Below are 25,787 nucleotides of genomic sequence, written 5' to 3' on the forward strand. Positions count from 1 at the left end.
ACTTACAATGGCCAAAACAATCTATAAAACCTTCTCAGAATTTAAACCCAGGTGGCTGTGATATATTATTATTATTATTATTATTATTATTATTATTATTATTATATCGACAAGTTAATATTTGCTTCCGCCCCTTGACATCGTGTGTGTGTGTGTGTGTGGTACTACCCCAGCTGTTGCGTGCATTAGTTTATTATCTGTGGACAGTGACCCTTATGTAGCGGCGTCCACTGGTTAGATCTGCGGGTGTGACTGTCTGAATGTTGCATGACGGTCCCTACCACTACTACGCCCTTGTGATCTTAGGTACGGCAGAGGAGCACTGTAGCGATAGTTTGGATTTGTGCGATATTTCTTACGATATTTTTTACGATATTATGGGTTTTTAAGGTTAGTTTTATGTTCAATTAAATTATATCGTTACATCTTGATATCCTGACATATCGTTATATTTTTTACGTTATCTCGGTTGATATATATCGCTATATCTTAAGTAGCAGGACATGATTATTATCAATACATTAAAGACGTGTAATAACAACGATATATTGTCTGTGGTTCAAAGTAATCGTTTAACACACACACCTACTCACATAATACACGTACACATACAGACACACATACACGTACAGACACGTATACATAACCAAGGCAACGCTTAACATTTCTTTAGTTCGTCAAACGCTGGGAGGAAATTACAGGCATAATTCTCTCTTCGCCATGTGAGAACAGTCGCCTCAATGACTCTAAAACACGTTCTGCCTTCCTCAAAAAATGGAATTAAAGTGATAATTATAAATAAAAATCACTTAATATAAACAAAAAGTGTATAGTATTAATTATAAATAAATATTCACCAAACGCCATTAAAGAAAATTTCTAACCTTTAATTATAATTTGAATAATGTTAAATAATCTATAGACTATATATCAAATTATGGGGGAAAAAAAAGAAAAAAAAATAGCAGTATAAATCAAACCAGAAAAATCGGTAACACCAAAATAAACAAGGTTGTAAAATAAGTGTCATATGGATTACATTAAACCAGGATGGTCGAAAGCAAAAAATAAAGCGCACGAAGTAATATTTATTTATTTACGCACGTATGAACCAGCCCAAAGATCGTGACGGGATGAATGGCTGAACTACGAACGTTATGTTGTTGAGCTTCAATTAATTCTTGCAATATAGAGATAACACGATCAAGGCTGGTGATGATGCCTGTGATGGTGTTAGTGATAGTGTTGGTTCTGGTGATAGTAGTGGTATAGTGGTGGGTGGAGGCCAGTAACCCACACACTATGCTGGCTGGTAGTCTCCTGCAGTGAGAGGTTACATGTCACGGAAACAAGACAGTTTAGCCTACTTGAACAACATAGCAGTGAGTTAAACTAATCTTATGTCCACAAATAATACATGTAGAAGAGAGACTGATAAATACATGGATATAAATAGATCAATTTATGCTCAATAAAATCGTCATATAAATCTACACTAATTCAGCATGTATACAGAGCAGATATACAGCGTGTCGGCACCGGATATAAACAATGTAGGTACACACAATGGTATACAGTCAATCGACTCGACCAAGGATAGTCTAACCAAGCCGTATAAAGTTTATTTCCACCAGGTCCTGATAGAACCAGTAAGTGAAAAAAATATATATATAACACCGGACTGTTCCACTTCATAAAGGGGAGACCGAGGAAGGAACCCCAAGTGCGGGAGTTGCTCTATGACGTCAATCCGCGGAACCAACTTCACAAAATTCATCTGAGTGGGTTATAAATATTTCAGCTCACGTGTCTCAGGTACAGTAAGTCACAATGTAATATATTTCACTGATGTACGAGCTGTCAAGGCTTTGGGCTTTCGGTGAACGTCATCGTTATTTCTTCCGGGATTTAGAAATGAAACATTGTGAAGGTAAGTAGTCATTTAGAACGAAATACTTCAATAATGAATTAATTTCCTCATTGGAGACATGAAATTTATAGCATATATAAGTGGTAAATTAATATTCTAACGCCATTTATATTGTTTAGTTTATTTCCACACCTACAGTGTGTATGTAGACAACACTCGTGAACCACAAGTTGTTAAGCTCGTTCTGTTTCACAAGTGAATTTAATATCGGATTTTTCAACTCAAAGTTCCTAAACAATGGATTATGTGACCAACTGTTGACAATAACGGGTCAACAATGTATTACGACAAGGGCCAGCCATGATGATTTGTGTACCCGTAGCCTAGTGTGTTCCACGTGTACCTGTTACGTAAGTCTTTGTTAGAAAAACGAAATGAACTATCAGAATCACAAGGCTATTGGAGAAATTAATTTCCCGTCAAATTTAAGATTGAACAAATTCCCAGTTCGTTGTAAAGTTCTTCACTTACCGGTACACTTAATGTCTCCTGCTGTTATTATCTTATAGTTATATTACTCTTTTACTATGTATCACAAATGCCTCTTCGTTTGTTCAGGTCATTACTCTGCCATTCCGAAACAATTGTTTTTATCTCAAGTTTTATCTCAACGTAAAACTCTGACACCATGAGACGGGAACAAGTCTGAGGTCTGTGTCTATATATGTCTGTCATGCGTTATTGTGTAACAGTGACCTTTCTCTATCAATAAACTAGTTATGAAAACTTAATATGACAAAGGATCTGAGTTACTATGATGTGGGGAGAAATACCTCCGTGTGAAAGACATTTACCAGGAAGGTCAGGAGGCGGAAGTTGGTCTGGGTAAAGGAAGGCAAAAATAAATACTGTATTCACCTGAGCAACAAACCATAACAGAATGTAACGGTATATTAACAGTAAAGTCTTCCAGCAATACTGACGCCAATGTGCTCACTATCATGTGTAATGTGAGCCAGTTAAGCAGACAGGATCTCTATCTAAATAGGGTGTGATAATGAACGGCCAGCAACATACATACATACATACTGTACATACATACATACATACATACGTACATACTGATGTATTATATTTCTAAAATGAATGACCTTTTATGTGATGCTGAAACATATTCTAAGCTCATAAATAATCCTCTCAACACAGTTAACACCCAGTTCAACAAAAACTGAAGTCTCTATTGAGAGGCAAAGCTACTCTCATTAAACATCTTACTTCAACGTCCACTGCCATACATGTACGGTGTAATCAAGACCCACAAGCCTAATAACCGCAAGACCCATCATTAGTTCAGTTGGGTCAATCTCTTATAAATTATCTAAATGGTTAGTTTCTTTACTAAATCCTAGTTGGCAACATTTCTAACTCTAATATCAAGAATAATATGGATTTGGTTGATAAACTCAATAACTCACATATTAATTATGATTTTAAACTGGTCAATTTTGATGTAACATCACTCTTTAAGGTCCCAATTGATGATTTACTGGGTTCCTCATAGATTCCCTGGACAATATTTCACTGCTTCGTCTCGAAAGACGACTTCATCGAACTCATCAAACTATGTATTAAGGATTGTAAATTTGAATTCAATGGAGAATATTATTCACCAAAATTTGGTATGGCAATGGGTAATCCCTCTCACCTGTTAAGCAACCTATATATGGAATTCTTTGAAAAAAACTATTAAGTAATATTTTACCACCTTCAGCAGTCTGGTTTAGATATGTTGATGATGTATTATGTCTCTGGCCATGTAATGAGGACCTAAAGCTTTCCTGCCACAACAACAACTTAGCCCCTCGATCAAATTCACTGTGGAATTAGAGCAAGACTGTAATTGCCATTCCTAGACTGTCTGATACACAGAATAGGTAACACTTTTAAGTTCAGTATTTATGAAAACCTACTAATGTGTGTTCATACATTCATTATTATTCTGTCACCATAATAGAGTCAAACAGTCAGTATTTTCAACAATGTTTTTACGTGCTTTGAGAATTTGCAGTCGGAATTCATTGATGAGAATATAGATCTATAATATTGGCTCAAACCTTAAATACCCTAGATCTTTCATAGACAAATGCCTGAACATTACTAAGAAATCTTTTATAGAACTGATAAGCCCACCCATGACCATAAGAATATCTTAATATTACCATTTCACAAAATTTCTCTCAAATTCCTTTACAACTAAAAACCTGGAACGTCAATGTGGCATTTAAAAACTCATGCACTGTTAAACAAATGTTAATTAAGAACTTCCACAACAACACAATTGGTTGCATTTATAAAGTTCCTTGCAAGAATGTAATATTTTACTTAGGCCAAACAGGTAAAGATCTTGTAACTACATAAACAATATAAATATAGTGTTAGGACAGGCCAGGAATCCAATGCACTGTTTGTTCATTTGAGGGATAACAAGCATTGCATTGACTGGGATAAAGCCTCTCAATATTACCTTGTAATTCAATTGACAGTAGGAACATCATAGAATCTAGTCTCATTAAACATACCGAAGCATTCAACATGAATTTGAGTAATGGCATGTACAAACTGGACAATTTTTAATTAAGAAGATTTGTAACCAGGTGAGAAGGTTGGGTCACCTTACCCTCTGACCTGACTACCAACAGTTGCGGTGCTATTTAAAGATTAGTCGGGTCATTACCTAATACCTGACCATTGTGGACCTGGTCTCACCCTCCTCTGTATATATACACCTTGTTTTGTACTTCTCTTTAGTCTGTACTCACCCCTGAAGATGTGAATTACACAGCGCTTGGGAACTTCGTGTTTTCTTCCTTCGTGGTTATCAGCATATACCTAGATCACGCGCACCTACAGTGATTTACTTGCATACATACATACATACATCCATACATACACTACTGAAGGCTACAAAGACACGCTAGGTTCTTCAGCTAGGCTACAGCTACCAATGCTTTGGTCTGAAGGTCTAAGTGAAATTGACCCTAACCCAACCTATCTAACTTAGTCAAACCTAACGTGACCGAACTTAACCTAATATCAGCTGGAATAATGTCGAAATGATTAATTACAAGATGTTGTTTTAAATAAAGTCTAAACACAAACATTTTATAAAACCTCAAATGCATAAAATTTTATCACATTTAAGAAAAAATAAATAAAAAGGCAAAAGCCCTACTGTATATGGTAGGTATCGTTAGGTTATTATAGACAGTAGTACAGTATACTCGAGTATAATGTACAGTATCGTTAGGTTATTATAGACAGTAGTACAGTATATAGTATAATGTACGGTATCGTTAGGTTATTATAGACAGTAGTACGGTATATAGTATAATAATGTACACGGTATCGTTAGGTTATTATAGACAGTAGTACAGTATATAGTATAATGTACGGTATCGTTAGGTTAATATATAGACGGTTGTACGTATATAATTATAATGTACGGTATCGTTAGGTTATTATAGACGGTAATTACAGTATATAGTATAATGTACGGTATCGTTAGGTTATTATAGACAGTTGTACAGTATATAATTATAATGTACGGTATCGTTGGGTTATTAGACAGTAGTACGGTATATATAGTATAATGTACATTATCGTTAGGTTATTTATAGACAGTAATTACAGTATATAATTATAATGTACGGTATCGTTGGGTTATTATAGACAGTAGTACGAGTATATAGTGTATAATATGCAGGTATCGTTAGGTTATTATAGACAAGTAGTACAGTATATAGTATAATGTACCTGCGGTATCGTTGAGTTATTATAGACAGTAGTACAGTATATAGTACCAATGTACGGTATCGTTAGAGTTCTTATAGACAGTAGTACAGTATATAGTATAATGTACCGGTATCGTTGAGTTATTATGAACAGTTGTACGGTATATAGTATAATGTACGGTATCGTTAGGTTATTATAGACAGTGAGTACAGTATATAGTATAATGTACAGTATCGTTAGGTTATTATGAACAGTTGTACAGTATATATTATAATGTACGGTATCGTTAGGTTATTATAGACAGTAGTACGGTATATAGTATAATATTACTTTGATATCGTTAGGTTATTATAGACAGTTGTACAGTATATAGTATAATGTGTACGGTATCGTTAGGTTATTATTATAGACGATAGTACGGTATATAGTATAATGTACGGTATCGTTAAGGTTCTTATAGACAGTAGTACGGTATATAGTATAATGTAGTATCGTTCAGGTTATTATAGACGGTTGTACGGTATATAGTATAATGTACGGTATCGTTAGGTTATTATAGACAGTGAAACAGTATATAGTATAATGTACGGTATCGTTAGGTTATTTATGAACAGTTGTACAGTATATAGTATAATGCAGTATCGTTAGGTTAATATAGACAGTAGTACGAGTATATAGTATAATGCTTTGCGGTATCGTTAGGTTATTATAGACGGTTGTACAGTATATAGTATAATGTATGGTGTGTCGTTAGGTTATTATAGACAGTTGTACAGTATATAGAAGTATAATGTACGGTATCGTTAGGTTAATATAGACAGTAGTACGATTATATATAGTATAATGTACGGTATCGTTCAGAGTTATTATAGACAGTAGTACGAGTATATAGTATAATGTACGGTGTCGTTGGAATTTATTATAGTCAGTAGTACAGTATATAGTATAATGTACGGTGTCGTTAAGGTTATTATAGTCAGTAGTACAGTATATAGTATAATGTACGGTGTCATTAGGTTATTATAGACAGTAGTACAGTATGAGTATAATGTACACGGTGTCGTTAGGTTATTATAGACAGTAGTACAGTATAGTATAATGTGCGGTATCGTTAGGTTATTATAGACAGTAGTACAGTATATAGTATAATGTACAGTGTCGTTAGGTTATTATAGTCAGTGGTACAGTATATATAGTATAATGTACGATGTCGTTAAATTATTATAGTCAGTACGGTATATAGTACATAATGTACGGTGTCGTTAGGTTATTATGAACAGTAGTACGGTATATAGTATAATGTGCGTATCGTTAGGTTATTATAGATGATGGTACAGTATATAGTATAAACGCAGTGTCGTTAGGTTATTATAGTCAGTAGTACAGTATATAGTATAATGTACGGTGTCGTTAGGTTATTATAGACAGTAGTACAGTATATAGTATAATGTGCGGTATCGTTAAGTTATTATTATAGACAGTAGTACAGTATATGGTATAATGTGCGGTATCGTTAGGTTATTATAGTCAGTAGTACGGTATATAGTATAATGTACGCAGTGTCGTTAAGGTTGATATAGACATTAGTACAGTATATAGTATAATGTACAGTATCGATGAGTTATTATAGTCAGTAGTACAATTATATATAGTATAATGTATACGGTGTCGTTAGGTTATTATGAACTGATAGTACAGTATATAGTATAATGTGCGGTATCGTTAAGGTTATTATAGACAGTAGTACGGTATATAGTATAATGTACGGTGTCGTTAAGTTAATACTCAGTCAGTAGTACAGTATATAGTATAATGTATACGGTGTCGTTAGGTATTATAGACAGTAGTACAGTATATGGTATAATGTGCGGTATCGTTAGGTTATTATAGACAGTAGTACAGTATATAGTATAATATGCGGTATCGTTAGGTTATTATAGTCAGTAGTACAGTATATAGTATAATGTACGGTGTCGTTAAATTATTATAGACAGTAGTACAGTATATAGTATAATGTGCGAGTATCGTTAGGTTAATATAGATAGTACAGTATATATAGTATAATGTACAGTGTCGTTAGGTTAATATAGACAGTTGTACGGTATATAGTATAATGTACGGTATCGTTAGGTTATTATAGACAGTTGTACGGTACTATAGTATATAATGTACGGTGTCGTTAGGTTATTATAGACAGTAGTACAGTATATAGTATAATGTGTGCGGTATCTGAAATTGGTTATATAGACAGTAGTACAGTATATAGTATAATGTTAGTATCGTTAGGTTATTATAGACAGTAGTACAGTATAAGTATAGTATGCGGTATCGTTAGGTTATTATAGTCAGTAGTACGAGTATATAGTATAATGTACGGTGTCGTTAGGTTAATATAGACAGTATTTTGATATATAGTATAATGTGCGGTATCGTTAGGTTATTATAGACAGTAATTGCAGTATATAGTATAATGTGCGGTATCGTTGGGTTATTATAGACAGTAGTACAGTATATAGTATAATGTACTTGGTATCGTTAGGTATTATAGACAGTAGTACGGTATAACTAGTATAATGTGCCGTTATCGTTAGGTTTATTATAGACAGTGGTACGGTATATGAATATAATGTACGGTGTCGTTAGGTTATTATAGACAGTAGTACAGTATAGTATAATGTACGGTATCGTTAGGTTAATGTTATAGACAGTAGTACAGTATATAGTATAATGTACGGTATCGTTAGGTTAATATAGACAGTAGTACGTATATAGTATAATGTGCGGTATCGTTGGGTTATTATATAGACAGTAGTACAGTATATAGTATAATGCGGTATCGTTAGGTTATTATAGTCAGTTGTACAGTATATAGTATAATGTACTTTTTGCGGTGTCGTTAAGGTTATTATAGACAGTAGTACGGTATATAGTATAATGTGCGGTATCGTTAGGTTATTATAGACAGTAGTACAGTATATAGTATAATGTGCGGTATCGTTGAGTTATTATAGACAGTAGTACAGTATATAGTATAATGTGCGGTATCGTTAGGTTATTATAGACAGTAGTACAGTATATAGTATAATGTGCGGTATCGTTAGGTTATTATAGACAGTAGTACAGTATATAGTATAATGTACGGTATCGTTAGGTTATTATAGACAGTTGTACAGTATATAGTACTAAATATACGGTATCGTTAGGTTATTATAGTCAGTAGTACAGTATATAGTATAATGTACGGTATCGTTAGGTTATTATAGACAGTTGTACGGTATATAGTATAATGTGCGGTATCGTTAGGTTATTATAGACAGTAAAATTTTATTATATAGTATAATGTACGGTATCGTTAGGTTATTATAGACAGTAGTACAGTATATAGTATAATGTACACGGTATCGTTAGGTTATTATAGACAGTTGTACAGTATATAGTATAATGTACGGTATCGTTAGGTTATTATGAACAGTGAAGTACAGTATATAGTATAATGTACGGTATCGTTAGGTTATTATAGACAGTTGTACGGTATATGAGCTATAATGTACGGTATCGTTAGGTTATTATGAACAGTAGTACAGTATATAGTATAATGCTTGCGGTATCGTTAGGTATTATAGACAGTTGTACAGTATATAGTATAATGTACGGTGTCGTTGAATTATAGACAGTTGTACAGTATATAGTATAATGTACGGTATCGTTAGGTTATTATAGACAGTAGTACGGTATATGAGTATAATAATGTACGGTATCGTTGGAAGTTATTATAGACGATGGTACAGTATATAGTATGTGTACGGTGTCGTTAGGTTAATATAGTCAGTAGTACAGTATATAGTATAATGTACGGTGTCGTTAAGTTATTATAGTCAGTACAGTATATAGTATAATGTACGGTGTCGTTAAGGTTATTATAGACAGTAGTACGGTATATGGTATAATATACGGTGTCGTTAGGTTATTATAGCAGTAGTACAGTATATAGTATAATGTGCACGGTATCGTTGAGTTATTATAGACAGTGAGTACGGTATATGGTATAATGTACGGTGTCGTTAGGTTATTATAATTGGTAGTACAGTATATAGTATATTGTACGGTGTCGTTAGGTTAATGTAAATTGATGGTACAGTATATAGTATAATGTACGGTGTCGTTAAGGATTATTATAGACAGTAGTACGGTATATAGTATAATAATGCGGTATCGTTAGGTTATTATGAACAGTAGTACGGTATATATAGTATAATGTACGGTGTCGTTAGGTTAATATAGTCAATGGTACGAGTATATAGTATAATGTACGGTGTCGTTAGGTTATTATAGACAGTACGTGGTATATATATGAAGTATAATGCGGTATCATTAAAATTATTATAGACAGTAGTGCAGTATATAGTATAATGTGCGGTATCGTTGGGTTATTATAGTCAGTAGTACAGTATATAATTATAATGTACGGTGTCATTTAGGTTATTATAGACAGTAGTACAGTATATAGTATAATATACGGTATCGTTAAGATTCAATATAGTCAGTAGTACAGTATAATGTACGATTATTCGTTCAGGTTATTATAGACAGTAGTACGGTATATAGTATAATGTGTGCGGTATCGATATGATTATTATAGACAGTGGTACGGTATATAGTATAATGTACGGTGTCGTTAGGTTATTATAGTCAGTAGTACAGTATATAGTATAATACGCAGTGTCGTTAGGTATTAGTAGTAGTACGGTATATAGTATAATGTGCGGTATCGTTAGGTTATTATAGACAGTAGTACAGTATATAGTATAATGTGTGCGGTATCGTTAGGTTATTATAGTCAGTAGTACAGTATATAGTATAATGTACGGTAATTGAGTTATTATAGACAGTAGTACAGTATATAGTATAATGTGCGAGTATCGTTAGGTTATTATAGACAGTGGTACAGTATATAGTATAATGTACGCAGTGTCGTTGGGTTAATATAGACAGTTGTACAGTATATAGTATAATGTACATTATCGTTAGGTTATTATAGACAGTTGTACGGTATATAGTATAATGTACGGTGTCGTTGGTTATTATAGACAGTAGTACAGTATATAGTATATAATGTGCGGTATCGTTAGGTTATTATAGACAGTAGTACGGTATATAGTATAATGTGCCTGCGGTATCGTTAGGTTATTATAGACAGTAGTGCAGTATATAGTATAATGTGCGGTATCGTTAGGTTGATATAGTCCAGTAGTACAGTATATGGTATAATGTACGGTGTCGTTGGAACTAATATAGACAGTAGTACGGTATATAGTATAATGTGCGGTATCGTTAGGTTATTATAGACAGTACGGTATATAGTATATTATTATAACGGTATCGTTGGAGTTATTATAGACAGTAGTGCAGTATATAGTATAATGTGCGGTATCGTTAGGTTATTATAGACAGTAGTACGGTATATAGTATAATGTGCGGTATCGTTAGGTTATTATAGACAGTAGTACGGTATAGTATAATATACCGGTGTCGTTGGGTTATTATAGACAGTAGTACAGTATATATAGTATAATGTGCGGTATCGTTGGTTATTATAGACAGTAGTACAGTATATATAGTATAATGTACGGTATCGTTGGGTTATTATAGACAGTAGTACAGTATATATAGTATAATGTACGGTATCGTTAGGTTATTATAGACAGTAATTGCAGTATATAGTATAATGTGCGGTATCGTTGGGTTATTATAGTCAGTTGTACAGTATATAGTATAGCTGCATGCAGTGTCGTTAGGTTATTATAGACAGTAGTACAGTATATAGTATAATGTGCGGTATCGTTAGGTTATTATAGACAGTAGTACAGTATATAGTATAATGTGCTGCAGTATCGTTAGGTTATTATAGACAGTAGTACAGTATATAGTATAATAATGTGCGGTATCGTTAGGTTAATATAGACAGTAGTACAGTATATAATTATAATGTGCGTTATCGTTAGGTTATTATAGACAGTAGTACCAGTATATGGTATAATATACCTGTACAGTATCATTGGGGTTATTATAGAACAGTTGGCCTGTTATATAGTATAATGTACGGTATCGTTAAGGTTATTATAGTCAGTAGTACAGTATATAGTATAATGTAGGTATCGTTAGGTTATTATAGACAGTTGTACGGTATATGGTATAATAATGTGCGGTATCGTTAGGTTATTATAGACATTGAGTACGGTATATAGTATAATGCTTGCAGTATCGTTGGAAATTGTGAACAGTGGTACAGTATATAGTATAATGTACGGTATCGTTAGGTTATTATAGACAGTTGTACAGTATATAGTATAATGCTTACGGTATCGTTAGGTTATTATAGACAGTAGTACAGTATATAATATAATGTACCGTTATCGTTAGGTTATTATAGACAGTAGTACAGTATAGTATAATGTACGGTATCGTTGGGTTATTATAGACAGTTGCAGTACTATAGGCGCAATGCTTTTTGATATCGATTAGGTTATTATGAGCGTGGTACGGTATATAGTATAATGTACGTATCGTTAGGTTTATTATAGACAGTTGTACAGTATATAATTATAATGTACGGTATCGTTAGGTTATTATGAACCGGTTGTGCAGTATATAGTATAATGTACGGTATCGTTAGGTTATTATAGTCAGTAGTACAGTATATAGTATAATGTACACGTATCGTTAGGTTATTATAGACGGTTGTACGGTATATAGTATAATGTACGGTATCGTTAGGTTTATTATAGACAGTAGTACGGTATATAGTATAATGTACGGTATCGTTAGGTTATTATAATTGTTGGCACGGTATATAGTATAATGTGCCGTATCGTTGGGTTATTATGAACAGTTGTACGGTATATAAAGTATAATGTACGGTATCGTTAGGTTATTATAGACAGTAGTACAGTATATATAGTATATAATGCTTTAATCGTTGAGTTATTATAGACAGTAGCGCAGTATATAGTATAATGCTTTTTTTGGTATCATTTAGGTTATTATAGACAGTTGTTACAGTATATAGTATAATGTACGGTATCGTTAGGTTATTATAGTCAGTAGTACAGTATATATAGTATAATGTACGGTATCATTAAGTTAATATAAGACAGTAGTACAGTATATAGTATAATGTACGGTATCGTTAGAGTTCTTATAGACAGTAGTACAGTATATAGTACTCAATGTACAGTATCGTTAGGTTATTATAGACAGTAGTACAGTATATAGTATAATGTACACAGTATCGTTAAGTTCTTATAGACAGTAGTACAGTATATAGTATAATGTACGGTATCGTGAGTTATTATAGACAGTTGTACAGTATATAGTATTATAATGCTTGCAGTATCGTTAGGTTATTATAGACAGTAGTACAGTATATATAGTATAATGTGCGGTATCGTTAGGTTATTATAGACAGTAGTACAGTATATAGTATAATGTGCAGTATCGTTAGGTTATTATAGACAGTACAGTATATAGTATAATGTACTGCGGTATCGTTAGATTTATTATAGACGGTAGTACGGTATATAGTATAATGTGCGGTATCGTTAGGTTATTATAGACAGTGGTACGGTATATATGGTAAATGTACGGTATCGTTAGGTTATTATAGACGGTTGTACGGTATATAATTATAAATGTACCCGGTATCGTTAGGTTATTATAGTCAGTAGTACATTATATATAGTATAATGTACGGTATCGTTGGAATTATTATAGACGGTTGTACGGTATACTTAGTATAATGTGCGGTATCGTTAGAGTTATTTATAGACAGTAGTACGGTATATGAAATTATAATGTACGGTATCGTTAGGTTATTATGAACAGTAGTACGGTATATAGTATAATGTGCGGTATCGTTGGATATAGACAGTTTAATACAGTATATATAATGTACGGTATCGTTAGGTTATTATAGACAGTGAAGGTACGGTATATAGTATAATGTACGTATCGTTAGGTTATTATGAACAGTAGTACAGTATATAGCATAATGTACGACATCGTTGGGTTATTATAGACGGTTGTACAGTATATATAGTACTTAATGTACGCGGTATCGTTAGGTTATTATAGACAGTGGTACAGTATATAGTGTAATGTACGGTATCGTTGGGTTATTATGAACAGTTGTACAGTATATAGTATAATGTACGGTATCGTTAGGTTATTATAGACGGTTGTACAGTATATAGTATAATGTACGGTATCGTTAGGTTATTATAGTCAGTAGTACAGTATATATAGTATAATGTACGGTATCGTTGAGTTATTATAGACAGTTGTACAGTATATAGTATAATGTACGCGATATCGTTAGGTTATTATAGACAGTAGTACAGTATATAGTATAATGTACTGCGGTATCGTTAGGTTGGCTATAGACAGTTCATGCAGTACCCGTATAATGTGCGGTATCGTTGGGTTATTATAGACAGTTGTACAGTATATAGTATAATGTACGGTATCGTTAGGTTATTATAGACAGTAGTACAGTATATAGTATAATGTACAGTATCGTTAGGTTAATATAGACAGTAGTACAGTATATAGTATAATGTACGGTATCGTTAGATTATTATAGACAGTTGTACAGTATATAGAGTATAATGTACGGTATCGTTAGGTTATTATATAGTCAGTAGTACAATTATATAGTATAATGTACGGTATCGTTAAGTTATTATAGACAGTAGTACAGTATATAGTATAATGTACCGCATTATCGTTAGGATTTCTTATGAACTATTAGTACAGTATATGATATAATGTACAGTATCGTTGGAATTATTATAGACAGTAGTACAGTATATAGTATAATATGCAGTATCGTTGATTCTTATAGACAGTAGTACAGTATATAGTATAATGTACAGTATCATTGAGTTATTATAGACAGTTGTACAGTATATAGTATAATGTACTGCGGTATCGTTAGGTTATTATGACAGTAGTACAGTATATAGTATAATGTACGGTATCGTTAGGTTATTATAGACAGTAGTACAGTATATAGTATAATGTACGGTATCGTTAGGTTAATATAGACAGTTGTACAGTATATAGTATAATGTACGGTATCGTTAAGGTTATTATAGTCAGTAGTACAGTATATAGTATAATGTACACGGTATCGTTAGGTTATTATAGACAACAGTAGTACGAAATTATGTAATCCTTATAATGTACTGATATCGTTAGGTTCTTATAGACAGTAGTACAGTATATGGTATAATGTACGGTATCGTGAGTTATTATAGACGGTTATTTTGCAGTATATAGTATAATGTGCGATATCGTTAGGTTATTATAGACAGTTGTACAGTATATAGTATAATGTACACGGTATCGTTAGGATTCTTATAGACAGTAGTACAGTATATGGTATAATGTACGGTATCGTGAGGATTATTATAGACAGTTGTACGAAATTATATGAGTATAATGTACGGTGTCGTTAGGTTATTATAGACAGTTGTACCAGTATATAGTATAATGTACGGTGTCGTTAGGTTATTATAGACAGTTGTATATTATATAGTATAATGTACGTATCGTTAGGCTATTATAGACAGTAGTACGGTATATAGTATAATGTACGGTATCGTTAGAGTTATTATAGTCAGTAGTACAGTATGACACAATGTACGGTATCGTTAGAGTTATTATAGTCAGTATTTTGGTATATAGTATAATGTACGGTATCGTTAGGTTAATGAGACAGTACATTACGGTATATAGTATAATGTACCTGCAGTATCGATAGGTTATTATAGACAGTAGTACAGTATATAGTATAATGTACGGTATCGTTAGGTGTATAGACAGTAGTACAGTATATAGTATAAATGTGCAGTATCGTTGAGTTATTATAGACGGTAGTACGGTATATAGTATAATGTACGGTATCGTTAGGTTATTATTATAGACAGTAGTACGGTATATAGTATAATGTACGGTATCGTTAGGTTATTATAGTAGTACCGGTATATAATTATAATGTACACAGTATCGTTAGGTTATTATAGACAGTGAGTACAGTATATAGTATAATGCTGCAGTATCATTGGGTTATTATAGACAGTAGTACAGTATTGTATATATGTCAGATATGGACAAGTAAACTAAACTAATTATTCACTTTACATACTTCATACAACACATTACTGTACTTTAATAATTTCACTAATTTAGATGCTCAAAATAAACTAATTTATACCACAGCAGGACTACAGTTAACAGCATCTTATGTATGTGTACATTACTAATTATCGCTCACAATTGTTATTACTGGTCATTAATTTAATTACTGGAAAAGTTAAGAGTTGAAAAATGAATTTCATGAAAATATGCATTTATGAAATGCATGACATTTTTGACGCTCGTAATATGTCAAAAATTGTTGATTTACAGCGAGTTTTAAATCACTGATTTACTTTTTTAAATCGTGACAACACTGTATATAACCTTAACCTAACCTACTACCCATTATAACCGAACCTCACAGCCTAGCCTAACGTGACCCTCAACCTCCTTTAACATAACTTAACCAAACTTAACCTTATATTACCCGCCATAACCTAACCTCACAGCCTAGCCTAACGTGACCCTCAACCTCCTTTAACATAACAACCAAACTTAACCTTATATTACCCGCCATAACCTAACCTCACAGCCTAGCCTAACGTGACCCTCAACCTCCTTTAACATAACTTAACCAAACTTAACCATATCTTACCCGCCATAACCTAACCTCACAGCCTAGCCTAACGTGACCCTCAACCTCCTTTAACACACCATAACCTAACCTAACCTTACCTTCAACCATCACGGAAACACGACACAGTCCTCAATACTTCACAATAATAGAGCAAACACCTGAGCTGACGTGTACGCATCCAGGTAACCGGAGACCCGGAGATACAGGACCCGGAGACACAGGACCCGGAGACACAGGACCCGGAGATACAGGACCCGGAGATACAAGACCTGGAGATACAGGACCCGGAGACACAGGACCCGGAGATACAAAACCTGGAGATACAAGACCGGAGACACAGGACCCGGAGACACAAGACCTGGAGATACAGGACCCGGAGACACAGGACCCGGAGATACAAGACTTGGAGATACAAGACCCGTTGACACAGGACCCGGAGATACAAGACCTGGAGATACAGGACCCGGAGACACAGGACCCGGAGATACAGGACCCGGAGATACAAAACCGGAGATACAGGACCCGGAGATACAAGACCCGGAACACAGGACGGAGAACACACAGGACCCGGAGACACAGGACCCGGAGACACAGGACCCGGAGACACAGGACCCGGAGATACAGGACCCGGAACCAGGCTGGAGACCAAGACCGGAGACACAAGACCCGGAGACACAGGACCCGGAGACACAGGACCCGGAGGGAACTGGGACCCAGGACACGGACCCGGAGATACAAGACCGGAGATACAGGACCCGGAGACACAGGACCGGAGACACAGGACCCGGAGACACAGGACCCAGAGACACAAGACCTGGAGACACAAGACCGGGAGACACAGGACCCGGAGACACAAGACCAGAGACACAAGACCCGGAGATACAAGACCGGAGACACAAGACCCGGAGACACAGGACCCGGAGATACAGGACCCGGAGATACAAGACCCGGAGATACAAGACCGAGACACAAGACCCGGAGATACAAGACCGGAGATACAAGACCCGGAGATACAAGACCCGGAGACACAAGACCCAGAACACAGGACCCGGGATACAACCCGGAGATACAGGACCCGGAGATACAAGACCCGGAGATACAAGACCCGGAGACACAGACCGGAACACAAGACCGGAGACACAAGACCCGGAGATACAAGACCGGAGATACAAGACCCGGAGATACAAGACCGGAGACACAAGACCCGGAGACACAAGACCGAGACACAGGACCCGGGACACAAGACCCGGAGACACAAGACCCGGAGATACAAGACCCGGAGATACAAGACCGGAGATACAAGACCGGAGACACAAGACCCGGAGATACAAGACCCGGTACAGAGGCAGAATACAAGACCGGAGACACAAGACCGGAGACACAGGACCCGGAGATACAAGACCGGAGACACAAGACCGGAGACACAAGACCCGGAGATACAGGACCCGGAGATACAAGACCCGGAGACACAAGACCGGAGACACAGGACCCGGGAGACACAAGACCCGGAGACACAGGACCCGGAGACACAAGCCGGAGATACAAGACCAGGAGATACAAGACCCGGAGACACAGGACCCGGAGATACAAGAACCGGAGATACAAGACCCGGAGACACAAGACCGAGACACAGGACCCGGAGACACAAGACCGGAGACACAGGACCCGGAGACACAAGACCCGGAGACACAAGACCCGAGACCAAGACCCGAGACACACAAGACCCGGAGACACAAGACCGGAGATACAAGACCCGGAGATACAAGACCCGGAGATACAAGACCCGGAGATACAAGACCGGAGATACAAGACCCGGAGACACAAGACCCGGAGACACAGGACCCGAGACACAAGACCCGGAGACACAAGACCCGGAGACACAGGACCCGGAGACACAAGACCCGGAGACACAGGACCCGGAGACACAAGACCGGAGATACAAGACCCGGAGATACAAGACCCGGAGATACAAGACCCGGAGATACAAGACCCGGAGACACAAGACCCGGAGACACAGGACCCGGAGATACAAGACCCGGAGACACAAGACCCGGAGACACAAGACCGGAGATACAAGACCCGGAGATACAAGACCGGGAACACAGGACCCGGAGACACAAGACCAGGAACACAGGACCCGGAGACACAAGACCAGGACACAAGACCCGGGATACAAGACCGGAGACACAGGACCCGGAGACACAAGACCAGAGACAGACCGGAGACACAAGACCGGAGACACAAGACCCGGAGATACAAGACCCGGAGATACAAGACCCGGAGACACAGGACCAGAGACAGGGACCGGAGACACAGGACCCGGAGACACAAGACCCGGAGACACAAGACCCGGAGATACAAGACCCGGAGATACAAGACCGGAGATACAAGCCGGAGACACAAGACCGGAGACACAAGACCCGGGACACAGGCCGGAGACACAAGACCAGGAGACACAAGACCCGGAGATACAAGACCAGCCAGACCAGGAGACACAGGACCCGGAGACACAAGACCGGAGACACAAGACCCGGAGACACAGGACCCGGAGACACAAGACCCGGAGATACAAGACCCGGAGACACAAGACCCAGAGACACAAGACCCAGAGACACAAGACCCGGAGATACAAGACCCGGAGATACAAGACCCAGAGATACAAGACCCAGAGACACAAGACCCGGAGAACAAGACCCGGAGATACAAGACCCAGAGATACAAGACCCAGAGACACAAGCCCGGAGATACAAGACCCAGAGATACAAGACCCGGAGATACAAGACCCGGAGACACAAGACCGGAGACACAAGACCCAAGACACAAGACCCGGAGATACAAGACCCGGAGATACAAGACCCAGAGATACAAGACCCAGGAACACAAGACCCGGAGACACAAGACCCGGAGACACAAGACTCGGAGACACAAGACCAGAACACAAGACCCGGAGATACAAGACCCAGAGATACAAGACCAGAGACACAAGACCGGAGACACAAGACCCGGAGACACAAGACCAGAGACACAGGACCCGGAGACACAAGACCCGGAGACACAAGACCCGGAGACACAAGACTCGGAGACACAAGACCCGGAGACACAAGACCCGAGACACAAGACCGGAGACACAAGACTCGGGACACAAGACCCGGAGACACAAGACCAGACACAAGACCGGAGACACAAGACCCAGAGACACAAGACACGGAGATACAAGACCGGAGACACAAGACCCGGAGACACAAGACTGAGACTGTAAGACCCGTAACTTTATACTGAGAGAGAGAGAGAGAGAGAGAGAGAGAGAGAGAGAGAGAGAGAGAGAGAGATAGAAACATAACGAGATAAACTCACGCCGCACACTATCGGACTTGAAGCATCACCATGAATACACAATGGTCCCCCGTAACGCAGCTTCTAGCTTACAATTCTCACAACTGGACATGAAATCGTACATTTAGTCATTTTTGGGTCGTACGATAAATGGAAAAAAAAAACTGAGGTAGACAGCTGTGAACGTGATGGTAAGAGAAGGTTTCATAGCCACGATTTCAGGACCGTAATTCACTGGGCTTGAATGTATTTGTGGTGTTGATTTAACTAGGCTGCGGATAACCTAAAATCATTCAGCTTGGTTACAGAATAAATATATCAAGTAAAGATTTTGTTTCCCCTATGACGCGTAGTGTAATCGTGGAGTCTGCGCCATCTTGAATTTGAAGGTTGGGGTGGTGGGGGGTGTTCACATAGTAAGGTCTCTAGAACACATTCACTGGGTCAATGTTTAAACTCGAGAATCATAATTAATAACTAAGAATACTGCCAATACTGTATACTAAGGAAACGATGTTGTTGTTACTGCGCTTCAAAAACTAGTTCCTTTTAACAGAATACAGTATTCTAGTTTAGTACAGACCTGTGTACTCATCAATAATTAAAACTCAAGAGATATATCATGCAGGTTATGGTAACATGATGGCGTATGGAGTACAAGCAGTAACAGTCTAATTGATCATCACCCGGGAAGCATCTGCACGTAGGTCGAGGCAAAAGCTCTTAATACGTACTGTACATTAGGCTTTCTGTTCTCCCCTAAATCAATTTCCCATATTATATTACTTTTCATTTTTAAACAAATCGGCAACGTTTAACCTAAAAAAGAGTCTCATTATATGTATCCCATTAATATAATACTACAATAAAGCTATTATGGTATATTATTAGTAGTAGTATGGCCACCCTGCATTATGGCGGGGATAAACATTGAAGGGCATAAAAATATGATCATAATATAGTCCTATACTACAAAAAATAGGCTATACGTGAATCAACAGTGTTTAACCACAATAATCACACACACACACACACATATATATATATATATATATATATATATATATATATATATATATATATATATATATATATATATATATATATATATATATATATATAAGCAAGTAAATCACTGTAGGTGCGCGTGATCTAGGTATATGCTGATAACACAAGTCTGTACTCATCCCTGAAGATGTAGAATTACAGCGCTTGGGAACTTCGTGTTTTCTTCTTTCCTTGTGGTTATCAGCATATATATATATATATATATATATATATATATATATATATATATATATATATATATATATATATATATATATATATATATATATATACAGTATATATATTGATAAAATCACACGGGGAAAGGGGAAACAATGGAGCACCTTAGCTTTCGTCTTTATTCAAGACATCTTCAGTTGCCTCTGAAGATGTCTTGAATAAAGACGAAAGCTAAGGTGCTCCATTGTTTCCCTTTTTCCTGTGTGATTTCATCAATATTTATATTATCCACGTTGTCATTGTGGATCTACATGATATATATATAAATATATATACAGTATATATATATATATACAGTATATATATATATATATATATATATATATATATATATATATATATATATATATATATATATATATATATATAACAAAGAATTAATGTGTGTGTGTCCGCACGAGAATCTCGGAAACTACCCATCTGTAGTGATGATGGATGGTGTTATATGTAATGATGATGGATGGTGTTATATGTAGTGATGATGGATGGTGTTATATGTAGTGATGATGGATGGTGTTATATGTAGTGATGATGGATGGTGTTATATGTAATGATGGATGGTGTTATATGTAGTGATGATGGATGGTGTTATATGTAATGATGATGGATGGTGTTATATGTAGTGATGATGGATGGTGTTATATGTAGTGATGATGGATGATGTTATATGTAGTGATGATGGATGGTGTTATATGTGATGTGGTGGTGATGATGGATGGTGTTATATGTAGTAATGATGGGTGGTGTTATATGTAGTGATGATGGATGATGTTATATGTAGTGATGATGGATGGTGTTATATGTAGTGATGATGGATGATGTTATATGTAGTGATGATGGATGGTGTTATATGTAGTGAATATATATATATATAAAACAAAGAAGTCTGTCTGTTTGTTCACCTTTCTCTGGGATGCCATGACCTACGTCAGAAACTATGGACGACCAGATCTCTTCATTACTTTTTCATGCAACCCTGTATGGACTGACATAACAGAAGCTCCAATGGAAGGCCAGAAAGGACAAGATCGGCGAGAGTATTTCGTCAGAAGGTGATCAAACTCATGGACTTGCTTACAAAAGCATCAATCTTTGGCCCTACACGGTGCTACACGTATTCCATTGAGTGGCAGAAACAAGGTCTACCACATGCCCATGTCTTGATCTGGCTGAAAGAGAAACTTCGACCGAACATGATTGACAACTGCATACGAGCAGAGTTTCCTGATCCAGAAGAAGATCCAGTTCTCTATGAGATCATCAAGAAGCAAATGATTCATGGGCCATGTGGACCATTCAACAGACACTCTCCCTGCTTGAAAGATGGACGTTGCAACAAAAACTTCCCAAAAGACCTGATAAAGGATACTCAGAGTGGAGAAGATGGCTATCCTCAGTACAGGAGAAGAGCGCCAGGCGATGGAGGTTTTACAGCAGTGTTGCGGCCTGGAACAGACAGTGAAATAACAGTAGACAACAAATGGGTGGTCCCCTACAATCCTCTTTTGAGTAAAGCATTCAATGCGCACACCAACGTGGTTCCGCATATTCAGTTAAGTCCATCAAGTATGTTTGCAAATACGTCAACAAAGGCTCTGACCAAGCGATCTTTGCATTGATGAGGTGATACAGTTTCAGCAGGGCCGTTATATATGCAGCAATGAAGCCCTATGGAGAATTTTTAGTTTTCCCATACACGAACGATGTCCAACAGTAGTTCATCTGGCTGTTCACCTGGAAAATGGACAAAGAGTTTACTTCACAGAAGAGTCTCTCCAAAATCAAATGGCAAATCCTGCTGATACGACCCTCACTGCATTCTTCAATCTTTCACAGGAAGAAGAGTTTGCTCAAATACTCCTGTATGTTGACGTACTACAAGTTCTACATATGGCAGGCTTCAATGAAAAAGTTCCAGAGAAGAGCTCAAGGATCCGATGTTGAAGGATATCCAGGGATAAAGTCAGGCAATGCTTTGGGACGTGTCTACACGGTTCACCCCAACAACTTTGAATGCTATTGTTTGAGACTACTTTTGCACCACATCCGTGGCCCAACACCATATGCAGCACTCAAGACAGTGAGTGGACAAGTCTGCAGAACCTATCAGGAAGCGGGCAATCTCCTTGGCCTACTGGAAGATGATGGTCACTGGAATGACACATTAGAAGAGGCAGCAGCTACTCAATCGCCAATGAGAATGAGGAACCTGTTTGCCATCATGATTGCTACATGTGGACTTTCCAACGCAAGCCAGCTCTGGAAAAACCACCAAGAAAGTCTTTCAGAGGATCTGCTTCATCAAGCAAGAAGAGAACATCCTGGTCAAGAGATTGAGTTCATGGATGACATGTTCAACAGGGCTCTGATCATGCTGGAAGACAAAGTGATGGAGCTATGCGGAAAAAACCTGACTGATTTTGGATTGCCTTCCCCAAACCGAGAAGAACCTGTAGCTGCAAACAGGGAGATGCTCAGAGAGACAGACTACTCAGTTGAAGTTCTGGTGAATTTTGTTGAAGAAAATGAGCCCCACCTGGTGCCTGATCAAGCAAATGCTTATGAATAGATCTTGCAAGCGATACAAGCGGAGCAGGGAGGTGTGATCTTTCTCGATGCACCTGGCGGGACAGGAAAAACATTCTTGATCAACCTTCTGTTGGCCAAAGTACGTCATCAGGGGAAAATTGCTCTTGCTGTGGCATCCTCAGGCATTGCTGCAACACTACTGGAAGGAGGACGTACTGCACACTCAACTTTTAAACTGCCTCTCAACCTCGCTCACAATGAGAATCCAGTGTGCAACATCAAAAGAGGATCGGCAAAGGCAAAACTCTTAGAAAAATGTATCCTCAGTGTCTGGGATGAATGCACTATGTCTCACAAGTTAGCGTTTGAAGCATTGGACAGGACCTTGCAAGACATACGAGAAAATGACCAGCTCATGGGTGGCATTACACTGGTCATTGCTGGAGACTTTCGCCAGACCCTACCTGTCATTCCTCGAAGCACTCCAGCTGATGAACTGAATGCGTGCTTCAAGGTATCATACCTTTGTAGAAGTGTTCAGACACTCACCCTATCCACAAACATGAGAGTACATCTACAAGGAGATCAGGATGCTGAACGATTTGCAAACCTTCTACTACAGATTGGGAATGGAACTTTCCCTGTTGATTCAGGACAAATAATCATTCCTCAAGGATGTGGAAATGTTGTAAAGTCCTCAACTGAGCTCACTAACATGGTCTACCCAAACATTATCCACCACTACAAGGATCACAAGTGGCTGCGTGAACGTGCAATTCTGGCACCAAAGAATGAAACAGTGGCTGAAATCAACATGACTCTACTCAGACAGCTTCCAGGCAGTGAGACCTCATTCAAATCTGTTGATACAGTAATCGACCAGGACCAAGCAGTCCAGTACCCTGCAGAATTCCTTAATTCTTTGGAGCCCGCTGGAATGCCTCCTCACCACCTCACTCTCAAGATTGGAACTCCTATAATGCTCTTAAGAAATCTTGAACCACCAATCCTCTGCAATGGCACAAGACTGGTGGTGAAGAACATGATGCCACATGTACTGGAAGCTACAATACTGACAGGAAAAGCTAAAGGAGAGGACGTGTTTATACCAAGGATACCTCTCATCACCACTGACCTGCCATTTGAGTTCAAGCGACTTCAGTTCCCGGTTAAAGTGAGCTTTGCCATGACCATCTACAAAAGCCAGGGACAGTCCCTAAAGATGGTTGGCCTAAACCTGGTGTTTCCTTGCTTCTCTCATGGACAGTTCTATGTTGGATGCTCCAGAGTGGGAACTGGCAAAAATCTGTACATACTTGCTGCTAATGGCAAAACCAAAAATGTGGTCTACCTTAATGCACTACAGTGAGACAATGTAGAGCCTCCCGGAGGGTGGCGTCCTACTGTGGCCTAGCGAAAGAGCCGCTCGGAGGGCGGTGAAATGAGAACACACCTAGGCAAATTATGCCACGGCATATATATATATATATATATATATATATATATATATATATATATATATATATATATATATATATATATATATATATATATATATATATATATATATATATATATATATATATATATATGCAAGTAAATCACTGTAGGTGCGCGTGATCCAAGTATATGCTGATAACCACAAGGAAACAAGAAAGCACAAAGTTCCCAAGCGCTTTCGTGTAATTCACTCTCCTCTACTGAATATATTAGCCTTGTCAATTATTTCTCCTTAGTCTGTACTCACCCCTGAAGATGTGAATTACACGAAAGCACTTGGGAACTTCGTGTTTTCTTCTTTCCTTGTGGTTATCAGCATATATGTATATATATATATATATATATATATATATATATATATATATATATATATATATATATATATATATATATATATATATATATATATATATATATATAGTATTATGTCAACGAGGCGCAGTAACCCTTTATAATGTGTGTTTAATGAGCAGTACAAATATCTCACATGTGGCTGACCATTCTTTTAGCTCATCCAGGGAGTGTTACTGTAATTTCATGGCCATACTGAACATTACTGATATGCCTTACCTACAGTCACCCATTCAGAGGCGTTCTTGACATATACACATCTGAGACTGTACCTTTATTAGATATTATTAGCATTCGTTTCGATGGGGAAAATTAAAGTAGCTTCGTAAGATAAATTGGATCTCCAAGTGG

The 25,787-nt window shown here is 37.2% G+C and overlaps 1 protein-coding gene across 1 annotated transcript in view; it reads left to right on the forward strand.

Annotated features, from left to right (window-relative positions):
- The window catches only part of LOC121857288 (serine/arginine repetitive matrix protein 2-like), a 106,432-nt gene extending 86,737 nt beyond the window's left edge, over positions 1 to 19,695 (forward strand). Inside the window, exon 3 of the mRNA XM_042353278.1 lies at positions 16,619 to 19,695. Coding sequence (XP_042209212.1) covers positions 16,619 to 19,695 — 3,077 coding nt within the window. The remainder of the gene's footprint in view (positions 1 to 16,618) is intronic.
- Positions 19,696 to 25,787: the final 6,092 nt, after the last annotated feature.

The sequence above is a fragment of the Homarus americanus genome, unplaced genomic scaffold, assembly GCF_018991925.1.
Source record: "Homarus americanus isolate GMGI-L3 unplaced genomic scaffold, GMGI_Hamer_2.0 scaffold20465, whole genome shotgun sequence".
In the NCBI taxonomy this organism is placed as follows: Eukaryota; Metazoa; Arthropoda; class Malacostraca; order Decapoda; family Nephropidae; genus Homarus; species Homarus americanus.